The 22648-nt window shown below is 41.5% G+C and overlaps 2 protein-coding genes across 6 annotated transcripts; both read right to left on the bottom strand.

Moving 5' to 3' along the window:
- Window positions 1-2035: 2035 nt before the first annotated feature.
- On the bottom strand, window positions 2036-11622 carry pdha1b (pyruvate dehydrogenase E1 subunit alpha 1b). Of its 5 annotated transcripts, none has more exons than XM_084340604.1 (13): window positions 11467-11622; window positions 9958-9978; window positions 8607-8762; window positions 6894-6959; window positions 6620-6793; window positions 6043-6169; window positions 5860-5951; window positions 5646-5738; window positions 5396-5551; window positions 3931-4002; window positions 3496-3563; window positions 3211-3319; window positions 2036-2555 (listed from the first exon to the last, which is right to left on the bottom strand). In XM_084340604.1, exons 1-13 carry the CDS (start codon window positions 11524-11526, stop codon window positions 2391-2393), a joined length of 1359 nt encoding a protein of 452 aa, XP_084196730.1. In that variant the 5' UTR covers window positions 11527-11622; the 3' UTR covers window positions 2036-2390. The 5 variants fall into 5 exon arrangements, with proteins under 5 accessions (XP_084196730.1, XP_084196732.1, XP_084196733.1 ...); XM_084340606.1 differs by having other exon boundaries at window positions 8670-8762; XM_084340607.1 differs by lacking the exon at window positions 8607-8762.
- A 764-nt stretch (window positions 11623-12386) lies between these two features.
- acot9.1 (acyl-CoA thioesterase 9, tandem duplicate 1) lies at window positions 12387-20890 on the bottom strand. Its single transcript, XM_084340893.1, has 16 exons — window positions 20731-20890; window positions 19542-19636; window positions 18761-18787; window positions 18090-18135; window positions 17476-17646; window positions 17350-17387; window positions 17164-17247; window positions 16569-16672; window positions 15831-15904; window positions 15589-15656; window positions 15381-15492; window positions 15055-15145; window positions 14807-14892; window positions 14633-14720; window positions 14272-14422; window positions 12387-14037 (listed from the first exon to the last, which is right to left on the bottom strand). Exons 1-16 carry the CDS (start codon window positions 20742-20744, stop codon window positions 13982-13984), a joined length of 1305 nt encoding a protein of 434 aa, XP_084197019.1. The 5' UTR covers window positions 20745-20890; the 3' UTR covers window positions 12387-13981.
- Window positions 20891-22648: the final 1758 nt, after the last annotated feature.

The raw sequence follows: 22648 nt of genomic DNA, 5'->3' as shown, positions 1-22648 counted from the left end.
CGTGCTCCTGTATCTGCTCTCTGGGCGGCTGCACTGGAGTATTTTCATTAACTGCCTGTAAATTATTAGAGTAACAACACGATCCATTTAATTAAAGCGCTGTTTTACTGTGATGTTTGTTGCCATGACGCTCAATAAATAAAGTGATTTTACAGCCTGGTAGTGACATCTAGTGGTCAGTGGTGGAGCACAAGTACTTACATGTATAAATACATTCAGTCAAAGTTAAATGTTACTAAAGTAAAAGTCTGCAAGTATAATTGGGGAGATCTACTCGAAATGTGGCGGCTGTTATAATGTTTGCCCTTTTAATGAGTTAGCCATAATAAAAAAAGGTTTCTTAATATTTCTTTCCTTGTTTTTCTTTTTCTGGATTGCCTCTAGTTTTTACAGCCCTTTAACCCGTTTTCTATTTTTATTCATATTGTGTTGCATAAATCAATCAGTCATCTTCATTTTCAACATAAAATAATACTTTAAAAATGTCAAACATTTTGTTTTCATTCAACAAAGATCGACACACACGCTGTTTCTATTCACACTTTCTTTATGCATTTATTTTACAGCCAAACAGTCTTTCAGTTCGACACACACACATAAATAGTCAAGTAAAGCTTCATATCTGTGCAAGGTCAGGGTCAGGGGCAGTAAACGTTCGTGTTCAGGACAGAGAGGCAAGTGAAACAGGAAACGGACTCAGTGCTGCTGCTGTTTTTCACCTCACATTTCCCCTACAAGTTAAATTTGCATCTACACATGTCAAAGTCACATAATTCACCAAAAGCACAACATAAAATGTGTCCAATAGGATGTAATGTAGAGCAGCTGAGGGGGAGAACTGTTTCCTCCTGGCCACACTCAGGTTAAAGGTCAGTAGTTTCCTATAAATCCCTCTGAATAAAACCTTTGATTAATCGAGCTTTAACTCGGAGATCAGTCATCTTTAAAGGAACGGTCCTCCGTGCTGATGAGGTGAAGCTTCGTAGTCCACAGAACATTTCTGGAGCTTCACAACAAAACAGCGTTGCAGCGTTCTCCTAAACAAGTGAAGCAGCTGGAGACTTGATTTAAAACGTTAAAACCACCATTTTACAACAAGTCTCCAGCTGCTTCACTTGTTTAGGAGAACGCTGCAACGCTGTTTTGCTGTGAAGCTCCAGAAATGTTCTGTGGACGACCAAACGGCACCCGACTTTCCATCAGCATGGAGGGAGGAGATGACTGAGTTTACATTTGTGGGTGAAGTGCTCATTTAATATTCAATCATTTAATCCTATACAATCTGTAACTTCAAGCCAGTGGTGGAGGAACTACTCAGATCATTTATGTAAATAAAAGTAACAATAAATATTTTACATAATTCGATTATAATTAATGATACAATAATATATTCTTCGATTTAATGCTGTAGCTGAGTAGCTTAATCCATAATAATTCATCATACATTGTTTGTGGGTATAATTTTGAATAAAAATCTCAATCTGTGAAGTAACTAGTGACTAAACCCTTCAAATAAAAAGTGCAGTACAAACGATTACATTTCTTCTGAAGTGTAGAAGTATAAAGTAGCATTACTCAACTACACCACTGCTTCATACTGAATCCTTTTCTGCTGTCTTTTAAAAAAAAATAAAACGAAACAAAAAGTTCTGAAAAGTCTAAAGACTCAAAAAGTGACTGATTGCTTTAAAGATATAATATGTAACATTTCCGCATTAAAATGTCTAAAAACAACTTGACCTTTCCAACAATGTCCAAACAGAGAAATCTGTGACTTTACTGAAGGTAACGGTGCGTTTCATTTGGTCGTCTGTCGTATAAACATCCAGGAGAGAGTGAGAGAGCGAGGAAGGAAGTCGGAGAACGAGAGTAAACGTAACGCGAATCAAACTCGACCTCGTCTGTAACATTTCTGCCTGAGACATCACAATATTCTTGATTGCTTTTCAAAGTCTCCACTGGTTTCTTGGAGGGAAATTCCTTTGCGAGTTTCTTAAACCATTTAAAAGCTGGAAAACATTAATAAATGCGACCAAAAAGCGGAAGAATTTATGTCAAACGTGTCGTATTGGAGGAAATAAAAAGGGGAAAACAGGAAGCTTAGGTTTTGTGCGTATAGTTTGCAGCCCTCCTGTTAAGCGGCTCAATGACAGTGCAACACCAACAGACTGGTCAGATGTGCGCAGAACAAATGCAGACAGAATAACTCAACATATTTCTATATAAAACTCTAAATAAATAACACTGACAGGGTTCAGGTCCAAGTCCCATTAAGGTGCGGAATGAGTCGATCTAAAGTCGAGGAAGAGGCTGCTGCGTGTTTCAGGGTGCAGTTGAAGGAGTCTACTCATGGTGGTCGCTGTGTTTATGTATATCTGGAGTGTGTGAGTTTAGCTGACGGACTTCAGTGAGACCCAGGGGTTGGTCCCGCGGACCTCCAGTGGCTGGTCGTTGTGGAAGATGTGGTTGCAGAGCTCCTCCAGCGGCGGCTCCGGATCTGATGTGGCGAACTGAGCGGCCTCCTCCACCTCCTTACGGATCGCAATGTCGATTTCCTGACAGGACAGAAGAGAGGACTCGTTAACTCCTACAGCTCCACAACGTGACGGAGGTTTGTTTTCCTCATAAACTCATCAAGTCAACTGAGGCGACAACTGTTTCTTCTTATCCAGAGGAGCTTCTCAGGATAAGAGTCTTTTCTAGACTCTGGAAAAGGAAATATGAAAGACTATTTTAAAGTAAACACTTCAAACTCCACGAAGATGATCAGCTGACTGATATCAGAGGTCACTGGGTTTATTTTCTTTTTCAAAGATCCTTTATTGAGTGGTGTGTAAAGATTGTTCACTCTGGACAGAGTTGAGAAACTGAACTTTGTAACAAACTGCATTTCTATCTTTTGTTGTTGATGGTTGAATCACTGAAGGCTGGGAGGTTAAAATCTGGTTTCAACATCATATCATGGAGATTAATAAATCAAGAGGTTTAAAAAGGTCAAAATATCACTGCCAGAACACCAATGAATGCACGAGTCAAGATGAATTTCCTCCAACTGTGGGCAAAAATGTTGGATAATCAGTCTCAACAAGGAGACAAAGAGCAGCTGTGCTCAGGATGACGCCCGTTCTTGTGACCGATGTGTCTTTTAAAACACTTTCACTGCAGGCTGTTGCATTAACTTTACGGTTGGTGTGTGTTGCGTGCACTCACCTTGAACTCCTCTACAGCTGCCATGTTGTTGCTGAGCATGCGGTCCTTCAGCAGGGAGATGGGGTCACTCTTACTGCGCACTTCCTGAATCTCCTCACGAGTACGATAACTACAGGAAGTGACATCACAGTTAGAACAAACTCTCCCGCTGGGTCTTGATATTTGGTGCTGAGGCGACCTACTGGACCAACTTTGAACATGAATCATTTACACACCCGACTTTGAAATTAAGATAGGGCCCGGGTTTAAAAACACGCCAGAATTCACCGTTAATTGTTTACTCACCTGACGCCTGGGTCGCTCATGCTGTGTCCATGGTAACGGTAGGTCAGCAGCTCCATCACAATGGGACCCTGAAACATGGAGTCATTTTTCAGAGTTCATCCAAACTGCTCAAAACCTCCTTACAACGGTCAAATGGCTTGATCCAGTGGAACATAAGCTTTATGTACCACGATGAACACGCTATTAACTCCATATATAAGCTGAAATCGTCTGGATGAGCTCATCCTTTACTGATTGATAAAAACTGTGGGGCGTGAACTTTTTCCACCTTTGACAGATGAATTATCAAGAAGTAGAGAGAAAATTTGACCAAGTAAAAACACTTTTTGTTTAAATCTTTCATCGTTTATCATCCCTCGACTCTCCACTAGTTCGTCGCCTTTCTGATTTTATATCTGGAAGTTTCTTCTCCTCACACAGAGCAGCTTGGCTCACCTTCCCAGATCTGCAGTGGTCGGCAGCAAACTGTGTGGCCTCTCTGACACACAGGACGTCCATCCCGTCCACCTGCCAGGTAAGAAGAGGAGGAGAAACAGGTCAGAAGACACAGACGCAGGTTGGTTAATTTAATTCAGGAGATGTTGATGAAGTAGTAAAACAATGAGCTTTTCAGCTGTTTGTGTGCAGTATCATACATGAGCGTCAGACAGCTGTATGGATGCTCACACCTGCAACTGCCAGGACGGACCGTCAGTCTCATCCTGTTATAGTCTCGGTCGATACAGGCCAGCTGCAGCGTACGGCCAACAGACACACTGCAGCTACCGCCTAAGACCACAAGGCTTCAATTTCACAAAGGATTAAAGTGGTAGTAGTCATTTATTTCGGCCCTTACTGAGGATTTTCCAAAATGTACAAACATAGAAATAAATAAGTAACAATAAGACATTAAAATAACTTAAAACAAAATAAAGATAAGGAAAAATTGACCGATAAGGTGTAGGCTTAAGTTCAAGCTATACAAAACTCAGCTTAATGTCTCTTTCCAGAAATCATGACTCAGTTACTCAAGATAATCCACAGAGCTTGTTGTGTGCAGTTTCATGTTAGTGGTTCAACGATAAATCAGTTTAACGAGTGACGATCTAATGCCATGACTGCGAAGTGGAACATCGATCCAGATCATCTTTAGGCGACGCCTTTATTTTGAAATTCCCTTCGCACGCAGCATCACCTTTTCCACACCCCCTTCCTTAACATTTAAACACTGCTGTGTCAGCGAGGTAATGGCAAGCAGCCAGGAGGAGGACAAAGACAATATTCACTCTGTTCTCAGGAAGAAGAAGAAAAAATAAAAATCAGCAGGGTGGAAATATTTTGGATTCCAGAGAAAAGACGAGTCAGCAGACGAACAAAGCTTTTCACTTGTTGGTGTTCGACTCGTTGCTGATCTGCTTCAACAATGTCAGGCTGAAAAAATGTTCACGTAGGCTGAAATACACCCGCAGCGACTTAAAGCAGCGGTGAGTAAGAAAAAGTAGAAATAAATAATACATGCAGGGTACTGAAGGGAATCAAATCCATATTGGGGCAGACTTTGTGATATCGGCAAATATCGTATCGTCTAATGAATCAATATTATATAGTATCGTGATAAAACCCCTATTTCATGAAAAAACCCAACAACCATATCACAGCGAAGAAGTCAGTCATGGGTGAGAGGACAGCTAACTAAGCTAGCTAGCGTTACAGTTCAGGTGAGGACATTATTTAACGCACCACATGCACACTTGCCTTCTAGTTTTATTATATTGGAGAGAAAATGGACATCTCACACAAAAACAACCTCGATGGATAAATATAAGAAAGGTAAAAAGGTAAATGTGTTTTTCTGATGTTGTGGTGAACTGTCCCTTTAAGACGGGGCATCACAGTGAAGTTCCCTGAGTTTGTGTCTCACTCTGATTCCTGGTATGTAGTCTCCTCTCTTGTAGTAGTCGGTGCTGGCTGAAGCTCTCTCCACCGACGTCCCCATCCCGTACTGGTTGTTCTCGCAGGTGAAGATGCACGGCAGCTTCCACAGGGCGGCCATGTTGAACGCCTCGAACAGCTGGCCCTGATTGGATCGGAGAGGACAGGAGTTGGACGGGTTCAACAAATATATGCATGTCAACTGTGAGGGATGTTTAAGAATCGGGCAGGATATTTACCTGATTGGCTGCCCCGTCTCCGTAGAGCGTGACACACACCTGGTTGTTGCCTTGGTACTGGCAGGCCAGAGCGATGCCAGCTCCCAGAGGTACCTGAACAGAACTTGTGATTTTAGTGGTGTCCGACTGGGTTCATCATGACTTATGATTATTATCTGTATCAGTGTAAATGCAGCTGAAATATTTAAGTTTTTGTGTTTCATGGTGTGTTTACCTGAGCGCCCACGATGCCGTTGCCGCCGTAGAAATGTGGAGCGTACATGTGCATTGAACCTCCTTTTCCTTTGGCCACACCTCCTTTACGACCTGAGCAATAATGAGGATGAGGAGTGATGTCACTGCGGTGACGTACAAGTATCATCCGCAGCTTTGGATTATTAAAAAAACTCTCTCTCACCCGTGAGCTCAGCCAGGATCTCTTTGATGGCTATGCCGCGGGTGTACGTGTATCCGTGGGCACGGTAGGCGGTGATCAGGTGATCGGAGGGGTTGATGGCGGCCTCGATGCCTGCTGCACATGCTTCCTGTAGGAGAACAGGGATAAAACTATGAATATGAATAACTATGTAATAATTTTTTGCTTTTTCAACATTTATTTTTCCTTGTCTGGTCTTATTCCTTTATTCAACAGCTTTGAAAGTAAAATCAAGCCGTTTTAAGCACTTTCAAGGTCACTAAACCAAACATTTCCAGGCTCTCAAAGCCTTTATCATCATGTGTACTTGTTACCAAAGCTGCAATTGCAAGAAAATATATAGAATTACCTTATACACACACAACAATCAATGTATATCGTCTCTTTGTTCATGTTTCCAGCTATTCAGCATAATAGAGTAACATTAACAGGACAAACGGGAGCAGTGGATCAAAACAAGGCTTCTTACTGCAGACTTCAAAAACAGTGTGCAACATTTATAAGGTGCAGCATAACCTGCACGAACTCCATCGAGACCTCATCCATCAGTGATCCTCACCTGTCCGTCATACAGGTGGCAGAAGCCTCTGATGATCTTCTGTTTGTAGAGCTGATCAGCTTTGAGCTCCATGCGCCTCACGGTCTGCATGATGCGGTAATACTGCAGGCCCTGCTCCCGAGTCAGCGTCGCCGTCACCGGAGGACCCTCCTCCAGACGGTGCACGTCGCATTTCTACTCGCCGAGACAGCAAGCAGGGGAAAAAAAACATTATTGAGCAGGAAGCGGTTGATGGAAGTTTTTACAGTCAGGATTGTACTTTTCTTCGACCCACCTTGATGTCAAAGGTCGCCTGAGGGGTGAAGTCAGCAAAGGAGCGGGAGACCACTACTCTGGCACCCTAGTGACCAGAACACACATCAGATGTTGGTCATTCAAAAACACACAGCTCACAATCACTGACAGATAATGAGCCGTAAAGACGGCACACGAGTCCTCCACACTGACAGCGTCTTCACAGCAGGTCGAAGGTAGTTGGGGATCAGGTGATTCTCTCTGAACTGGGTGACTACAGGAAGTCAGTAACAACCGAATCTTCGGCTGTGGATCTGAACATTGTTTCCACCAACAACTGGCTGGTTCTGGGAAAATATGAAAACTTAGTCTCCAATTTTTGGCCACTGCAGACGTCTCATCGTCGGGTTTCTTCATTGCTGTACAACAATTTATTTAAAAAAAAAAAAGGTGTAATATGTCATATTTAGGTTCAAGTTTAGTTTAAAACTTTCAAAAATGATCAACAGTATGTGAAGAAATATCAGTTTTGACGTTATGTAAAATACAGAGGCTGCTGAGCCCAGTTATGTCAACTTATGGCCACTGACTGCAGAGCTAACTGAGCATCCTCAGTTACCTAGTTAGTTAGTGGTTCCTCTGGTGATTTGCTGTTTCCCATCTGTGACAGGTGGCAAAATCCCTATTACACCTTTAAAATATTATGTCATTTTCAGACTTTAAAGGTAATTTCTGACTTTAGAAATGTCAGTTTAAATATTAAAGTCAAATTTCCAGCTTTTTACGAGCATGAACACTCATTGTTGAGGTTAAATAACTCCATAACTTCATGCTTCACTTCAAGTCAACACGAACAATAAGTCCTGAAAAGATCCGTGGATGAAATCGTTAGCAACTGAACTTGAACCGGCTCCATCTCCACGGTAACAAAGGAAAAACCCATCTGTTGATGAAGCCTGTGATGAAGCGTTCACAAAAGCTAGCAAGCAAGCAGACCTTGAGTTGGTATGATTGTAAAATCTAGGTTTTTGTTTGATATGATACAGTAATGCATACGAGTCATTTGTCAAGCAAAACAAAAAACATGTTTAGCTGCTTCTCTCTGCTTTAAATCTTTGTAAATTCAATATATTAAAAGTTTCAAAATGAAAAGACAAAACAATTAATTGACTTTAAAACCAATTAGAATGACAGATCGATCATGAAATGAATAAAGGTTTTACAGTAAATCCATGGGATGATAAATGTGGCAGCTCTAAAGACAACACAAACATCTGTGATCACCTGTGATTCTGCATAAAAAGATGTTTTTTACTCTCAACCTTCCTTATTTACATCTTCAGTTAGTTTCAAACATTTCCCAGAAAAACACCCAAGATAAAAAAGGACCCCAGAACAATGAATGGATAGTACATAACCAACTGTGTTAATAAGGTTACTTTAATTTAATTTTGAATTCTAATGAGCCACAGTGGTTTGCAGACAAACAAAGTTAAACAGAAATGATTAGTCATCTCCTCCCTCCATGCTGATGGAAAGTCAGGTGAAGTTTCGTCGTCCACAAAACATTCAACTCTGTTTTACTGTGAAGCTCCAGAAATATTTTGTGGATGACGAAACTTTAGACTTTCCATCAGCATGGAGGGAGGAGATAACGACTGTTCCCAGTTTCATTTTTGGTTGAACTGTTCCTTTAAGTTTCCCCACCCGTGTTAGTGATCAGGCAGACATGGAGGATGCTACATGTTCTTACTGGTCTGTCTAGCTGGTCGGTCTGGCCGCTAACTAACTCAGCAGCAGGCGCTCTAGTACTGACTGGAGGTGGTTTAGGTGGTTGCCGCGCAGTCTGTGCCAAGGCGGGCGCCGCCGGTGAGGTTAGATTGACGTACTCTGACAGGTCAATCAGCAACTGGGGAACACAGGAGCCAACCAATCAGAGCACAGCACAGCACAGCCAGAGGAGCTCTACAGAGTCTACAGGTGATGAGACGTCTACAGGTGAAAACAGCAGAAGCAGCAGCTAAGTGGAGAATGGACACACACACGGACACACACATGTGATGACTGCTAGAGGCTAAAAGGAGAAACACACTGGGGGAACATGGAGACTGGCACCGGCCCAACAGTGTCTACTCAGCACACGAGATTTCAAATTGGCACAACATTTTAAAAACCTTGAAATAGATTTTTCCATCACGTTCATACTGAAATACTCTAGTCTGTTGGATTTTTGGATAAATATGATCGAGTATGTTGATTTGTCATGTATTAAAGCAACTTAATGAAACATAACACCTTAAAATAACAGCTTCAATATCATTTTGATGGTACAGTGTGTTGTAACAGGGTGAACAGCCCATTGGGCTCTACACAGTATTGTTATGGGCTCATTTCCATTCTCGCTATAGATTAAACATTAAGAATCATCAGTAAACAAAAAATCTTTCCTCAAGGGTGCAAACTTTAAAACACAGTCGGACAGGCTTCTCCAGGATTTTTATTTAAATTAGAAAAAAATAGACAAACTTGTTTATTCACCAAGTCTGACACGTTTGTTAGTGTGTTTTAACTTTTCAAGAAACTGGGACAAAAGCATTAAGACTGATTCTCAGTGCTGTCGACGGTTAGGTGTTGCATCTTTAAATATTTATTTTTTAAGATGTTAATAAAATCTCGTATACGTCCTTCCTGCTCAAACAGCCGGTAAAATATTGTGCCAATGTGAAATATCACTGGGACGTGTTTTCACCCAGATAACAGGCTTCAACTGTGCTAACACAGATTAGATTAGTCATGAATAACATCATTGTGTAAAGAAAATAAAAAACACAAGACTGATGTTTTGAATGGGAATTTTCCATGAAATTTAAATAAATTGAAAAAGGGACAGAATTAACTAAACACAGTAAAACAGGTTAGATTGATTGAATCTAGGCAAGAGGAACAATAACGAGTAATGTTTTGTGTTTTCTAGTCATTTCCTTTCTTATTTTTACCTAATTCATAAAGTAAGTAAAGTATTTCTTAGGAAACATCACTGCAGGGGGAAGGAAGCGTAGGACCGAGCCTACAGACAAACACCAGCAGAGCAACGAGCTGCTTACCTCAGACACTGTTTGGGCTCCCTAGGGTTCAGGCGAGTGGGAAGTGGGAGAGGAGGGAGAAAAGCAAGAAATAAATAGGGATTGTTGTGTTTGTGTGTGCGAGTGTTAATGAGGAGGGAGAGGAAGCCGAGGGAGAGAACGAAAGCTTGTGCCCTTTCAATACAAAGCCGTAAAACAGCAGAGCTCCTACAGTCACATGTTGCTCTTAATGTTTTTATCAATGCACATTCATATGAGGTTCAGAGCTGTAAAACAAATACAGCTGATTTATACCAAAGTCACACCAGAGGACTGTAGGATCCCTGCTGCTGCTGAGACACCACAACACAGACACAACATGCTGCCGACAGGGCTCTGGCTTTTTCTATTGGATAAGCAGAGTGAGAATTAATGCACGGATGTGTTTCAATTGAGACCAATATCTTCTGTTAATATATGTTTTTTACATTTTAAAACAAGTCCCCAGCTGCTTCAGTTGTTTAGGAGAATGTTGCAACGTCGTTTTACTGTGAGGCTCCAGACATGACTACGAAACTTCAGCAGAGTTTACATCTGCATGGGGGGAGGAGAGAATGACTGGAGTTACATTTTTAGGTGAACTGTTCCTTTAAGCTTAATCTAGCTAAATCAAGACCTAGATTTCTCTGTTCCTGTTTGAACTGGACCAACAAAAGAAATAGAAAACTGTTTAAAGGAGTCCCAGTTTGTTAAAAGATTGAGTCTTTAGGAAATAAATAAAATAAAGCTTAAACTTGAGCCCACAAATTATTTCCTGGTTGCACAAAATTCATCTCTCTCTTTCTGGGGATTCAAACTGTTTACTCAAACAAACGTTTTCAGATTTAAATTAAGGGTTTTAAGTCGTCTCTAGGCGCTCATCATAAGTCTAGTCGAGGTTAGACAAGATTAAGTATCAGCTGTACTGTGTGAAATCATTGTTTTCTGTTCTCTCATCCAGAAGAAATCAGCTCGGCGTGTGAAACCAGTGTTTACACGGTGGCTTCGTGCTTATAACTGGTGGTTATTTGGATATTTTAAGTAACACAGCAAGCCAATGTTCGCCTTGTGTTACATTTTAAGACAGATATTGTTCAGTATTGATCACATCAGTGCATCTCAGTTAATCAAAGATGGTCGAGGAAGGCAAACCAGCACAATCACAGACACACAGACATGACAAAGTGAAGATTAGCTGTGGTTTCAGAAACAGTGTAGAGTCATGACCGCGACGACACCGAGCACCATTTTAGCTCCTGAGCGAGACCGCGGTTATCCTTGCTCTCGTTTAAATCACCAGTTTGTCAGTCAACAATCTGCAGGCACACATTTCATTATATATCCACCTCGACATGCAAATGGAAAAGCAAGAGTCAAGCTAGTCCGTGTGGCTAACATGCTATCCGCTCACAAGGTCAGCCCCATGCCAAACAAAACCAGGCTAGCTAACCGTTAGCATCGTCTCAGAAACAACGCCCGGCTCGAAGTTCACCCCCAGGCCAGAAAACTCACCACATTCCTGCCAGTGATCCGACAAAGTGCGTTAGAGATAATGGTTAACATATTTTGCATGCTACTGAACGACGACCCGGCTCTGAAGGGATTAGACCAGCGGGAGTTAGAAGCTGCTGGCGGCTAATTAACTGTTAGTGTCCGTCCGTGAAAGGACTCCGGTGAACACGGAACAGAACGTTGGTTCCCACCCCCAGAGGTTTTATCGCATTAAATGAAAAGATAAAGTCATTAAATGCAAACATGAAAATAAAGCTAAATAAATCATGGAAATTATTTTAAAAGTAATGTAGATATAAATTAGACATACATTCTTAAAAAAAAAGAAAAGATAAGGAAATTAAATGCAAATATAAAAAGGAAAAAAACATCTAAATGATGTTTAAACTAATGTAGATATGAAGTAGATACACCTGGTGGTATTCGTTTAACAAAGCAGGGACAAAGGTTTGGTACCACAGAATTTACTTGTGAAAATACAGGAAATCAAACAGCATTACTAATACTTACAGACTCCAACAAACAGAATAATAAACAATAAAACAAATGACATATCTTCAGTATTAATTATTTTCACATTCATTTGTTATTTGTCAATATATTTCTTCTATACTTCTTTATGATAATGAGGGATGATGTCACAAAGACATGTCATGGTCATTCTTGGCTCTCATTGGCTAATCAGTCTGGGTTGGTTGCACAGACAAATAACAGACTCATCAGTCATTTCATGTTTTTCTGTTGTAAATTCCAGGAAACAGACGACATAAATAACCCTGATGACATCATTATTACACAATCAGGGGTTTGTTTCTCAGATTTGACGAAGCTCCTCCAGGAAACGGAGGACATCAGAGGATAATATCCACCCACCAGTTTTTACTTTTAGCAAACGTAATGAAAGCAAAGACACCACAAGGTCAAGATAAATAATTCTTTTATTGCATTTGAGTAAATATATGATTGAAAGTCAGAAACAATGAAACCCTCTTTCCTCTTGTAGCAGTCTGACACATTCAGAATAAAGCTGCCCATTCAACATAACAAAGAAAAGTCAAAAAGGTTTGTGCGTATAAGCGACAGTGGATAATAACAATGTAACATGCGAAACAAGAATATCTGAGGTTATGACGAGGCAAGGAAACCAAACGTTTGCTTCATGTTCGCGAAGCTGTAAACGCTGACTGGTTGTCAAACAAACCGTCTGGTAGTTATATCTGTCAAACAAAGTGTGATAAAAATATAAATGAGTGTAAAAAAGCTGTCTTTCTGCTGTACTGTAGTTTTCCTCGTGAGAACAAAATGTAAACCACCAGAAGAAATAAAGAAACAGGAGTCAGGTCACCACATGGTTGTGTAAACTTAACAAGGCGTGATATAAAAACTATATAGACTTTATGAACTGCATTCATTCTTCTCAACTGACTGCTCACACACACACAAAGGCCCTTTTCACACCTGGTATCAACGTCCATCTTGAGTGATCCGATCACAAATGGACAGCTCTGAGTGTCAGTTCACACCTGGTGATGTGATCTCACATCCCAGCTCTACGTGGAGATAAACACGTTTTCACTGTGACGAATGGGCACAATATTCTGCACACAAAGGAAGAAAGAACTTGATAACATTTGCCGAATTAATTAAAAAGCCTAAATAATTCAGAATTTGTCAGAGACAGTTTTTCACAAAGTTTATAATTTTCTCCTAACTCAACAACTCACAAAATAGAGTGATTTTTAAAGGGAGTTTGGGGATTCTCTGCAGACAACAAAGAAGTCGCCTATATTGGTTGCTGTATTTGTAAATTTTGACATGTTTACGTCAAGAAAAAGTTGTCTCCTTTTTATGGATTAAGTGTAAATGTTGGACACAATTTAGACACAGAAGCAGACAGGCTGGTACAGCCGTGCTGCCACAAACTGACACTTTTTTATAAGGAATCAAACAACTTCATATTTTACATTTATGCTGAATTTACAAGAAGGCACCAATGATTCAGAATTTGTTGTAGCCATTTCACAGAGTTTGTTAAGTTTCTCATCACTCAACAACACTTAAAATTGCACGATTTGTTAAGGGAGTCTGGTGATATTGTGGTTACTAGTTCAATGGTTGGATCAGTTAAAACAGACAGTGTCTTCACAAACATCTGCTGCTAACATTGGCAGGTTAAGAGCTCAAACATGTAATTTACATCACAGTGAACCACATGGAAATCAGAGAGTGTTTAATCCATTCTGCCTGTAGTTGTGGCTTCTTCTTCTTCTTCTTCTTTCACAGAGGATGTCAGTTGAGTAGGTGGTCCGGGACACGTGTGCGTACAAACTGCAAAAACAATGTGGTTAGACCGTCTCTGAATGTGGTCCAAGTGATCAGATCACGACTGTGACCTTAATTAGAGCTGTCCGCTTGTGATCGGATCACTCAGGACGGATGTTGACTTGATACCAGGTCTGAACAGCCTCATTGGTCAGCTGCTGAAAGGCTTTGGCAGGCAGCAGACGTGTTGCTCTCAGTGCTCCACAGTCTGGTTAAAGTGTCTCTTCCCGTCCAGGTACAACATCGACTCTGTGAGACAAATAAAACACCAGCATTGAACATGTAGTGATCACAAAATTCTCACTTTACAAGAGACAGAAGGTTTTTGAATCTTAATTAGCGTCTGTCAGTCCTATTTAATCCAGTATGTGTCACCCTCGTTTTTCTGTAGTTAGATAGACTTAATCTGGTAAAAAGGCACAAATCCTTACTACAACAACTCCACCTGTGTGTGTTACAGTGTGTGTGTCTGTGTGTGCTCACCTCCATATGTGTTGGGAATGATGTTGGGGACGTCTCGGTCTGAAGCGAAGGTGAAGTGGAAGACGTTGGTGGTGTTGTGCTGGCGTGACAGCGGGTCGAACACCTCGCTGTGAACTCTGACCTGGATGTGCTTCCCCTGTGTGTAACACACCTGAAACACACACAAAGACACACACTTATACATCAGTATGCCTTCCCGATCACAGAATTAATGTTTGTAACATCTGAATGTTCAGTAAATCAGCCTCTCAGCGTTTCACAGTGCAGTGTGAAGGATTTAGGAGGATCTATTGGCAGAATAAAATATGAAGACGCTGATCAGATGTAGATGAACACAAGAGATGCACACAGACTCTCTGACCTGCGAGGAGAGCAGCAGCAGGGAGCCGATCTCCACAGGTTTCTGGAAGAGGATATCATCAACAGCCACCAGACTCGGCCGACACCCTCTGCAGGACACACAACAAACACTTTAACGTCAAAGAAAACGTTCTTTCTTTCTCCAGCAGCAGCATCTTCTCCTCTCAGCTCTCACCCGAAGGAGCAGGCGTTGGCCCAGCCCAACTCGTAGGCTTTCCTCATCAGGAAACCTCCAAATATCCTGTTGAAGATGTTCCTCTCCTGTTCAACACACAGAGAGAGAAAGGGCCTTAAAGTGAGTTCCTACTGTTGTTTAAAAATCTAATTTTACTGCGTTACATGTGCATTTTAGGTTTCTTTAAAATGTTAGAAGCACCATAAAGTAAGAAGAATGGAAGGTAGACTTCTCAGACTTCCTCTCACCTGAGGGTGGCAGATCTCCAGTCCCTTCAGTTTGGCATCTTCCATCCACACTGAGTTTGGAGGCAGAACTCTGCTGCGGAAACTGACCGTCCTGTAGGAGAAGAAATACACAGAAAATACAGAAGAAGTGAGGGATTTAAAACGCTGTATCTTAAAGGATAAGCTCACCCAAAAATGATAATTCAGTCATTATCTTTGTCGTAGCTTGAACTAAATCCCAAATTGTTTAAGTTGCAGTAAGTGCTGCTCTACCCGATATGCGTGATGATTTTATTGAGGTCTTATGTAGTTCAGATTTAATTTCACAGCATGTCGGTGAGTCGTACTTTGTGTCCAGCGTGTTGAGGAACAGACTGTGTACGACCTTCCTCTCCTCGTCTGTAGGAGCCACCTTCAGCAGCGACGCAGTGCTGAGCTCCACACGCCGGGATTTATTAGCTGGAAAACACAAACGATGTAGAGAAAAGAGGTTGGCACAAAAATCAAATGAAGGCATCATCTTATCGTAGCCGCTGTTGTGTCAGGATCTTAAACCTTCTCCTTCCTGGAAGAGTTTCTCCTCCTCTGGGCCTTCTGGCTTCAGTGGATTTACATAAGCTGCTCTGAAATAAAGGAGAAGAAGAAGAAGTGTGAGCAGAAACAAACAGAGGATTCAGGCAACATTAATGAGAGAAGAAGGAGAGGGTTTGACAACTGTTGATTCATTTGTATGGGTTCACTTCCTTCCTACAAATACTCATTCAGACTTTCTGAAAAGCTTCGACTGAGCGTCCTACCTTTTGTTTTCTGGATCTCGGGCCACCATAACAAACGTAGCATCCAGAACTGGGGAATAAGCTCCATCACGATACTGAAAGAAGAGTCACATCATAAAGGAAGTGATCAGTCCTGGTATTAACGTCCGTCCTGATTGATTGTTCACAAGTGGACAGCTCTAAGTCCGTCACTTCACACCTGGCAATTAAGATGCGTCTGAGTGACCACTTGTGATCAGATCTCACTTTCTACTCTCTATGCAAATAAACACGTATCTAACTGGGACAACCAGACAACATGATCTACACAAAGAAAGAAATTTAATGTAGAAGATTTGCCGAATTTACAAGAAGGCCCAAATAATTATAAATTTGTCCGAGACAGCGTTTCACATGTTTGTAGAGTTTCTCCTCATTCAACAACTCACAAAACTGAGCGACTTTTTAAGGGAGTCTGGGGACTTTCTCCACAGGGACAGATAAGTAGCCTATATTGGTCACTGTTAACTGTATTTGTAAAATATATCTGTTGGGGATGTCAGTTGAGTTAAAGTTTGATCCTCTCTGGATGTCACACAAGTAGAATAAAGTTTGTTTAATTTGTCTTCTTTAGCTTGTTTTCATCTTATTTCACAGGCCATGTGGGTAATTTACCTGTTTGTCTTTTGTCTGAGTTGTGTCTTTGTTTCAACCTGACAACTAAACTAAATTACAGTAAACACGCAATGTGTGCATAAGTAGACAGGGAAGGGTGTCTACCTGTGACATGTGCATCTTGGCTTCAATAGAGGTCTTTCCCACCCACGTCACGTGACCGGTGAACTTGATGTCGCAGTCAGGATAGATGATGTGCTGCCTCATGTCTGTCCAACAACAACACAACATGAAAACATCTGCAACTCAAACCTGGACATGGACGTAAATGTACGCTCGAACAAAGCATGTTTTATGGGTTTATTTGGACGTGTTGAGTTTGGACTATTAGGTCAAATTAAAACAGTTGTGCTGAACTGTGGTTGTGCCAAATAAAGCACCCAGACAGCTGATAATCAGACTGTCTCGTAGTCTTTGTTAAACCAATTATTGACATTATGGTTACTTCTCAAATAGCTTGTTTTGACCACAAACCACTGAAACCAAACCAAATTAACTTAACTAACTGGTTATAAAAGATGTTGTTGATACATTTTCTGTCAGTAAATCAGTGAAATCACGAATCCTTTCAGGAATAACATCAACTGAAGAAACACATCCTAAAGTTTAAAGGTAGAAGGACGTGGACGTTGACATCTGGCCAAACTTTTAGGTCAAACAACTCAACCTGTAGGTGTGATCACGTATGAGAGCCTCTTACCGATCTTATCCACCAGGGCGGTGACGATGGACAGCGGAGACCTCTTCAGTGCCGTATTATATGTGTGAGAGTAAGAGATGAGGACTGAGGAGAGAGACGAGGAAGTTAGTGGATAAGTGTTTGACTGTGTTGAACTTCCTGTCTAGTCAAAATGTCAAAAATCATCAATGAGTGTTAGAAAGATACCTGCTAAACTGTCCAAGTCCTCCAGGATTCTGCCAAACCTGGAAAAAGACAGAAGAAGAGTTAGAGGAAGGTGAGTTCTTGTGTGTGTGTGTGTGTGTGTGTGTGTGTGTGTGTGTATGTGTGTACCTGACAGTGTTGTGGAAGGTCAGGTATTTCTCTCGGAGCTGTGGCTCGGAGCCCAGAGGCAGGTGAACCTCCAGGTAGCTGTCCTTCATCCTCTTGGCTGGCAGGTCGTTTTGAGACTTCGCCAACATGGACGACAGCGACACGCGCTCCGCCATGGCCTGCTGGTGGTCACTGCAGACGGGATTATTGAACATATTATTAAATAAACACCCTTGGAGATGAACTTTCTGGACGCCATTTCTTTTTTTCTTATAATTAATACGGTTTCTCTTCCGTCATCGTCTTCCAAGGACTGAAATGTTTATTTGTCGTACACATGTATAGTTTGTGGAGGGACGAGCAGTGTGGCGGACTTTTACAAATACAGTATATGTAAAAATATAAAATGTACATATGTCAAAAAGACACAAATGTGCAATGTGCCTGCAGTATAAAGTCCATTTGTTCTTTTTTAAATCTTTCATTTGCTTATAAAATATGAAGTATAATCACTGAAATAAAGTGAGTAAGTCTGAGTCAGGGTGTACAACATGTAAAGTGTCAATGCTTAATTCGGTTGTGGTGACCCGTCAGCACAAAACAAGCTCATTATGTGCCCTTTGATGTTTCAGTACCTCCAGTTAGTGGAAGCTCCCACGATTTCTCTCAGCCTGTTTCGCACTGAAAAACACAGAAAAGACAATCAGCTCTTCTGTGTGCACGTATGTGGAAGTGCTAAAAGCTCAAGGATACATGTTTCATACTGTCTCTGTCAGAGCAGCGCTTCATCCAAAGTTGTGTAACAAACAATGGGACTGTTAAACTCTTGTTTTTACAGCTGGAGCCTTCAAGGAAACCAGTAATCAGCCTCATACATCTTCACCAGTCAGATTTAAATGTTTAAGGAGAAGTTGTAAAATGTCCCTAATTCTTGCCTGAAGGCTGCAGGTTACTGTGGCTCAAACTGTGAGACAATATGAAACAACACAGAGAAAAGAAGCAGCCGAACGGTGACAGACATCAGGAGGGAACCAGCTGAAGAAGAAGGTTAACAGACCAGCAACCACCGCTGCAGGGAAGGCTGAAGGAGAAGCCCAGCCAGCTGCAACATTGAATCCAGAACGAGTGCACAGTGAAAGCTGCCGTACATGAGAGAAGGTGCGCTTCAGGTAAAAGAGAACGGAGGTTCGGTCAGAAACATGCAGGAGGAATTAACGTGCAATTAGAGCAAATTAGAGGAGAATTACTACAGGTAGGAGAGCGTGGTTTAGATAGTTAGGATTTGTCTCGGTTTACCAACACACACCATTTGACACATGTAAAAGTGGATTTCCTGTGGAGAAATAAAAATGATTAAGAAAGGCACGGGGGTGAGCAGATCAGACGATTTGAACTTGATTCACACACACATTAATTACGTCACCATGATCATGATGCGCTCGCACCTCCAGACAAGCTGTAAAAGCTGGATGTCATGAAAACAAAGATGATGCAGCTGCGCCACACCTCGTATATGATTGACGTTGCTTTAAAATGAGGCTTTGAAGCACGGACGTCTCATTTCGCTAAATGTCTCCTCGTGTCTCTTCCTCTCCTACTCAGCTCACTAATCATGTGGGAGGGACTAAGACGCGAGGAGAGGAGGTGAGGAAAGGAGGCGGGGATGAGCAAACTGAGAATCGAGAAGAGGGGCAGAGCTTCAACAACATCAACGGACCCTGAACGCACCATCAAAACTTCAGCACACACCACGACCACTTCAGGGACACTGACAGAGGGCTGGGAAATAACAGAATGAAGGTGACAACATTTCTGTCATAATTAACTAGTGAAACACAATATAGGTCTCTCTTTGTTTTATATAAAAAATACAATTTCTGAACCTAAAAATCGAATATTTCATTTTCTATTTGAAATGCTGAGAAAAGTCTGAGTCAGCAGGTTCACAGGTCTGGAACCAGTAAACTCTCTGCCATCCAGTGCAAAACAGCAGACAGCACACACGTGTCTATAACAGATCTATGACTGAACCAGGTGAGGGTCTATCAAGTCAAACAGGAAGCAGGATCATTCTCTCACAGTCTTACCTTCAACCATGTCCGGCGCCCTGCCCGGCTTGGACACGCCCCCAGCGCAGAACGACCTTGTGGTCAAGGACGCAGCCGACCGCAGCAGCAGGAACCTGCAGCCCACATGAGGACAAGACAGAATATAAACAAACCCTGAGATGACCTGAAGACCGAGGAGTCCATTTACATCCACATGCATCCTCCTCTTCTAATTATAACTGAATCTGATCTGCCTTCAATACCGCTGCGTTGTTCCACAGTGAACAGCTGAGCAGGCAGACGGACGGACAGATCTTCCTGCGTAATGTAAAAGTTGTCGTGTTGCCAGATATTTCAGTTCTGTTTATCAGCAGCTTCGTTTAAAAGATTTATACACAGGTATACTGGAGGATGCTGAGGCGTAGCAGGCTGCCACTCAGAATAAATAAACTACACGTTCATTAGACATAATGCAATTCAAGACTTTAAAGGGGCACTACGTAGTTTTTAAAGAAGACATTCAAACTCAGAAAAGTAATATTTACAATATTAATGAGGTGCTAATAGAGAAATATCTATATTTTCCATAAGTGAATAAACAAGCTGTTCTCAGAGGACAATAAGGTCCCAGAACACTGTTTGAAGCTAGAAAGGTGGCAGGGTCCGCCACATGTAAACAAAGTAAAACAGTATAAATTGTGTTGTCCTTTAAGGTCAGTCTGTTTATTCAGACGTGAAAACAAATAGAGTTTGATTATTTAGCCAAAAATAAATCAGTTAATGAAGATCTTTCTTTAAAAAAACCTACATAGTGCACCTTTAAAGTCTATACCTCATACCCCTAAGAGTATAACTTGACCTGCTACATTAACTTTGCATGGAAAGGTTCATTTCTGTTCAGTTTCCTGTAAATACTACTTGGGTACTTTTCTGGCAGTGGTATGAACTTGACACACCCTTTATGTATACAACGACTCCCCACCCTGTTTGGGCCTGATTTTCTTTTCCCAGGTGGAGCTGATCCTTTTATTTATACAGAAAAAAACCTTAAAAACAGCTGTACAACCAAAGCACCAGGACAAAACCACTGACACAAGTAGTTCACAGGGATGCTTATCGTTCCTGGCACCAATTAGCCAGCTAACTGATGTGTAAATATGCTAACGGTACTAAGCTAAAAGTACCAGGCAGCAACACGTCTTTGAGCCCCGTTTTTAATCACACTGACCTGGGTGAGAGCATTGTGGTGTCCGGGGTGTCGGCGTTAAAGCTCCGGGGGTCTAAATGAAGCCGGTGAGCTGGTAATAAAGGAGAAATATGACAGATTTTCTCGTCAGAGCAGTGCGGTGGCAGGACAGGCAGGACCACAGGACAGCTTCCGTGTTGGGATTCGGACACGCCCACTGCGGCATGACGCAAGACGCACGCACATGACGCGCCCTTGTCCTGATTTGGCCGAGTGGATCCTCCAGATGGGGGAGGAGGGCTGTATGGAAGCCCAGAGAGGACTTTATTAAGATGATTTAATGCAAATTTAAAAACTAAAATGTTATTCCACAGTAGCTTAATAAGTTTCATGCAAAAAATGCATTAATTTGCATTTACATTTTATGTATTTTCTCAAATACGTTTCACAACTCGTCCTTCTGTTCTAACTAACTGGAGAGGAGCTGCAGGCTTTAAACCCTGTGAGGATGTGAACCCTTATACCAGCAGTTTGACAGCACACAGTGAACAATTACTTTTTACTTATGTATCTCTTTACGTCATGTGTTTGTTTGTGAAACGTGCAGTAAGCACAACTTTATAGTTGTAATTTTCCCTTTATTCAATTGATCTGTGCACAATAGAAGTCATTGAGAGTATGTGTTAGGAGCCTCCTGCCCTTTTTTAAGTGCCCTTAACTGTTAAATCAGCTGCTGTAGATGCTTGTGAAGTTTGATTCAAACAACCGTTGGCAGTGAACAATGTTTTTCCAAACAACCGCACTGGACCACTTTTAGCAATGGAAGGCACCATAACAGGGTCGTTGCATGTGAACTCTGAGTTTCAGGGTCAAATGTGAGTCGTTAACCCATTTGTGTGGGTCGTTAGGACTAGGTGGGTCCAGGTGTAAACGGGTGCTAAGCTGTCTCAGGAAGGGAACTCAGGACAGCGTCGTAGGGGTTTACATACTCTATGGCTACATTAAAATGAAAATGAAACAGCTGTTTGACATTTAATTTTCATAGACTTAACCTGTTGTACAGTGGATACTATTTAAATGAAATTAGCAAAACAGTGCCACCCGGTGTATTGAATGTACACTTTCATGTCTTCACGCTTTTCAAACATTGAAGCTCCAGAAATGTTTTGTGGACTACGAAACTTCACCTGACTTTCCATCAGCATGAGGGTGAGGAGACAATGACTTAATTTTCATTATTGGGTGAACTGTTCCTTTAAGTCTAAGTATGTGACAGCCATATCACAGCTGCCAGCTGAGGTGATCTACCGGACTGATTATACAAATATGGATATTGACCCACTAAAACATGTAAACATAGGGCCAAGGTTAAAAAAATACTGGAATTTCCCTTTAAGCTTAGCTTTGTCTGAAGTGTGTGCACACACTGTAATGTAAATAAAGTATTTTCACATCAATTTAGGATCTCAGGGCTGGCAGAGACTTGGATTATGCTGGACAAGCTGTATCGAGCCATTTCAATGTTTTGTTTTCAGTTGTTTGTGTATGTTTCCAATCAAGACCCCAGCTACTTCAGCTGTTAAGGAGAATGCTGCAACTCTGTTTTGCTGTGAAACTCTAAAGACGTTTCGTCCACCCAACTCTCCATCAGGACAGGGGATGAGGAGATAATGATTGAACGTCATTATTGGGAGAAGTCTAGGATGTGATTTTGATCCATGATTGCATAGCGTTGTAACCTGCCTGTAGCCTCACCTGACCTTTCTGTGTGTGAGAGGTGGAAAATTCCACTTGTCTGACTGAGTCTTGTGGGTGTGTTAAACTACTTATGCACTGTAATGCTTCTTTAACACACCTTAAAGAAAATGGAGTGGTCGTTGTAGTCCTGCAGCACACTGAAGCATGCAGTTAATTAACTGTTTTGAACACTGAGGCGTTTTCTATTCGAGCTTATTTTACT

This window comes from Pagrus pagrus (assembly GCF_965226575.1).
Source record: "Pagrus pagrus genome assembly, chromosome: 20".
NCBI lineage: Eukaryota > Metazoa > Chordata > Actinopteri > Spariformes > Sparidae > Pagrus > Pagrus pagrus.
The sequence above is the reverse complement of the archived record's forward strand: the minus strand, read 5'-3'. Positions and strand labels throughout refer to the sequence as shown.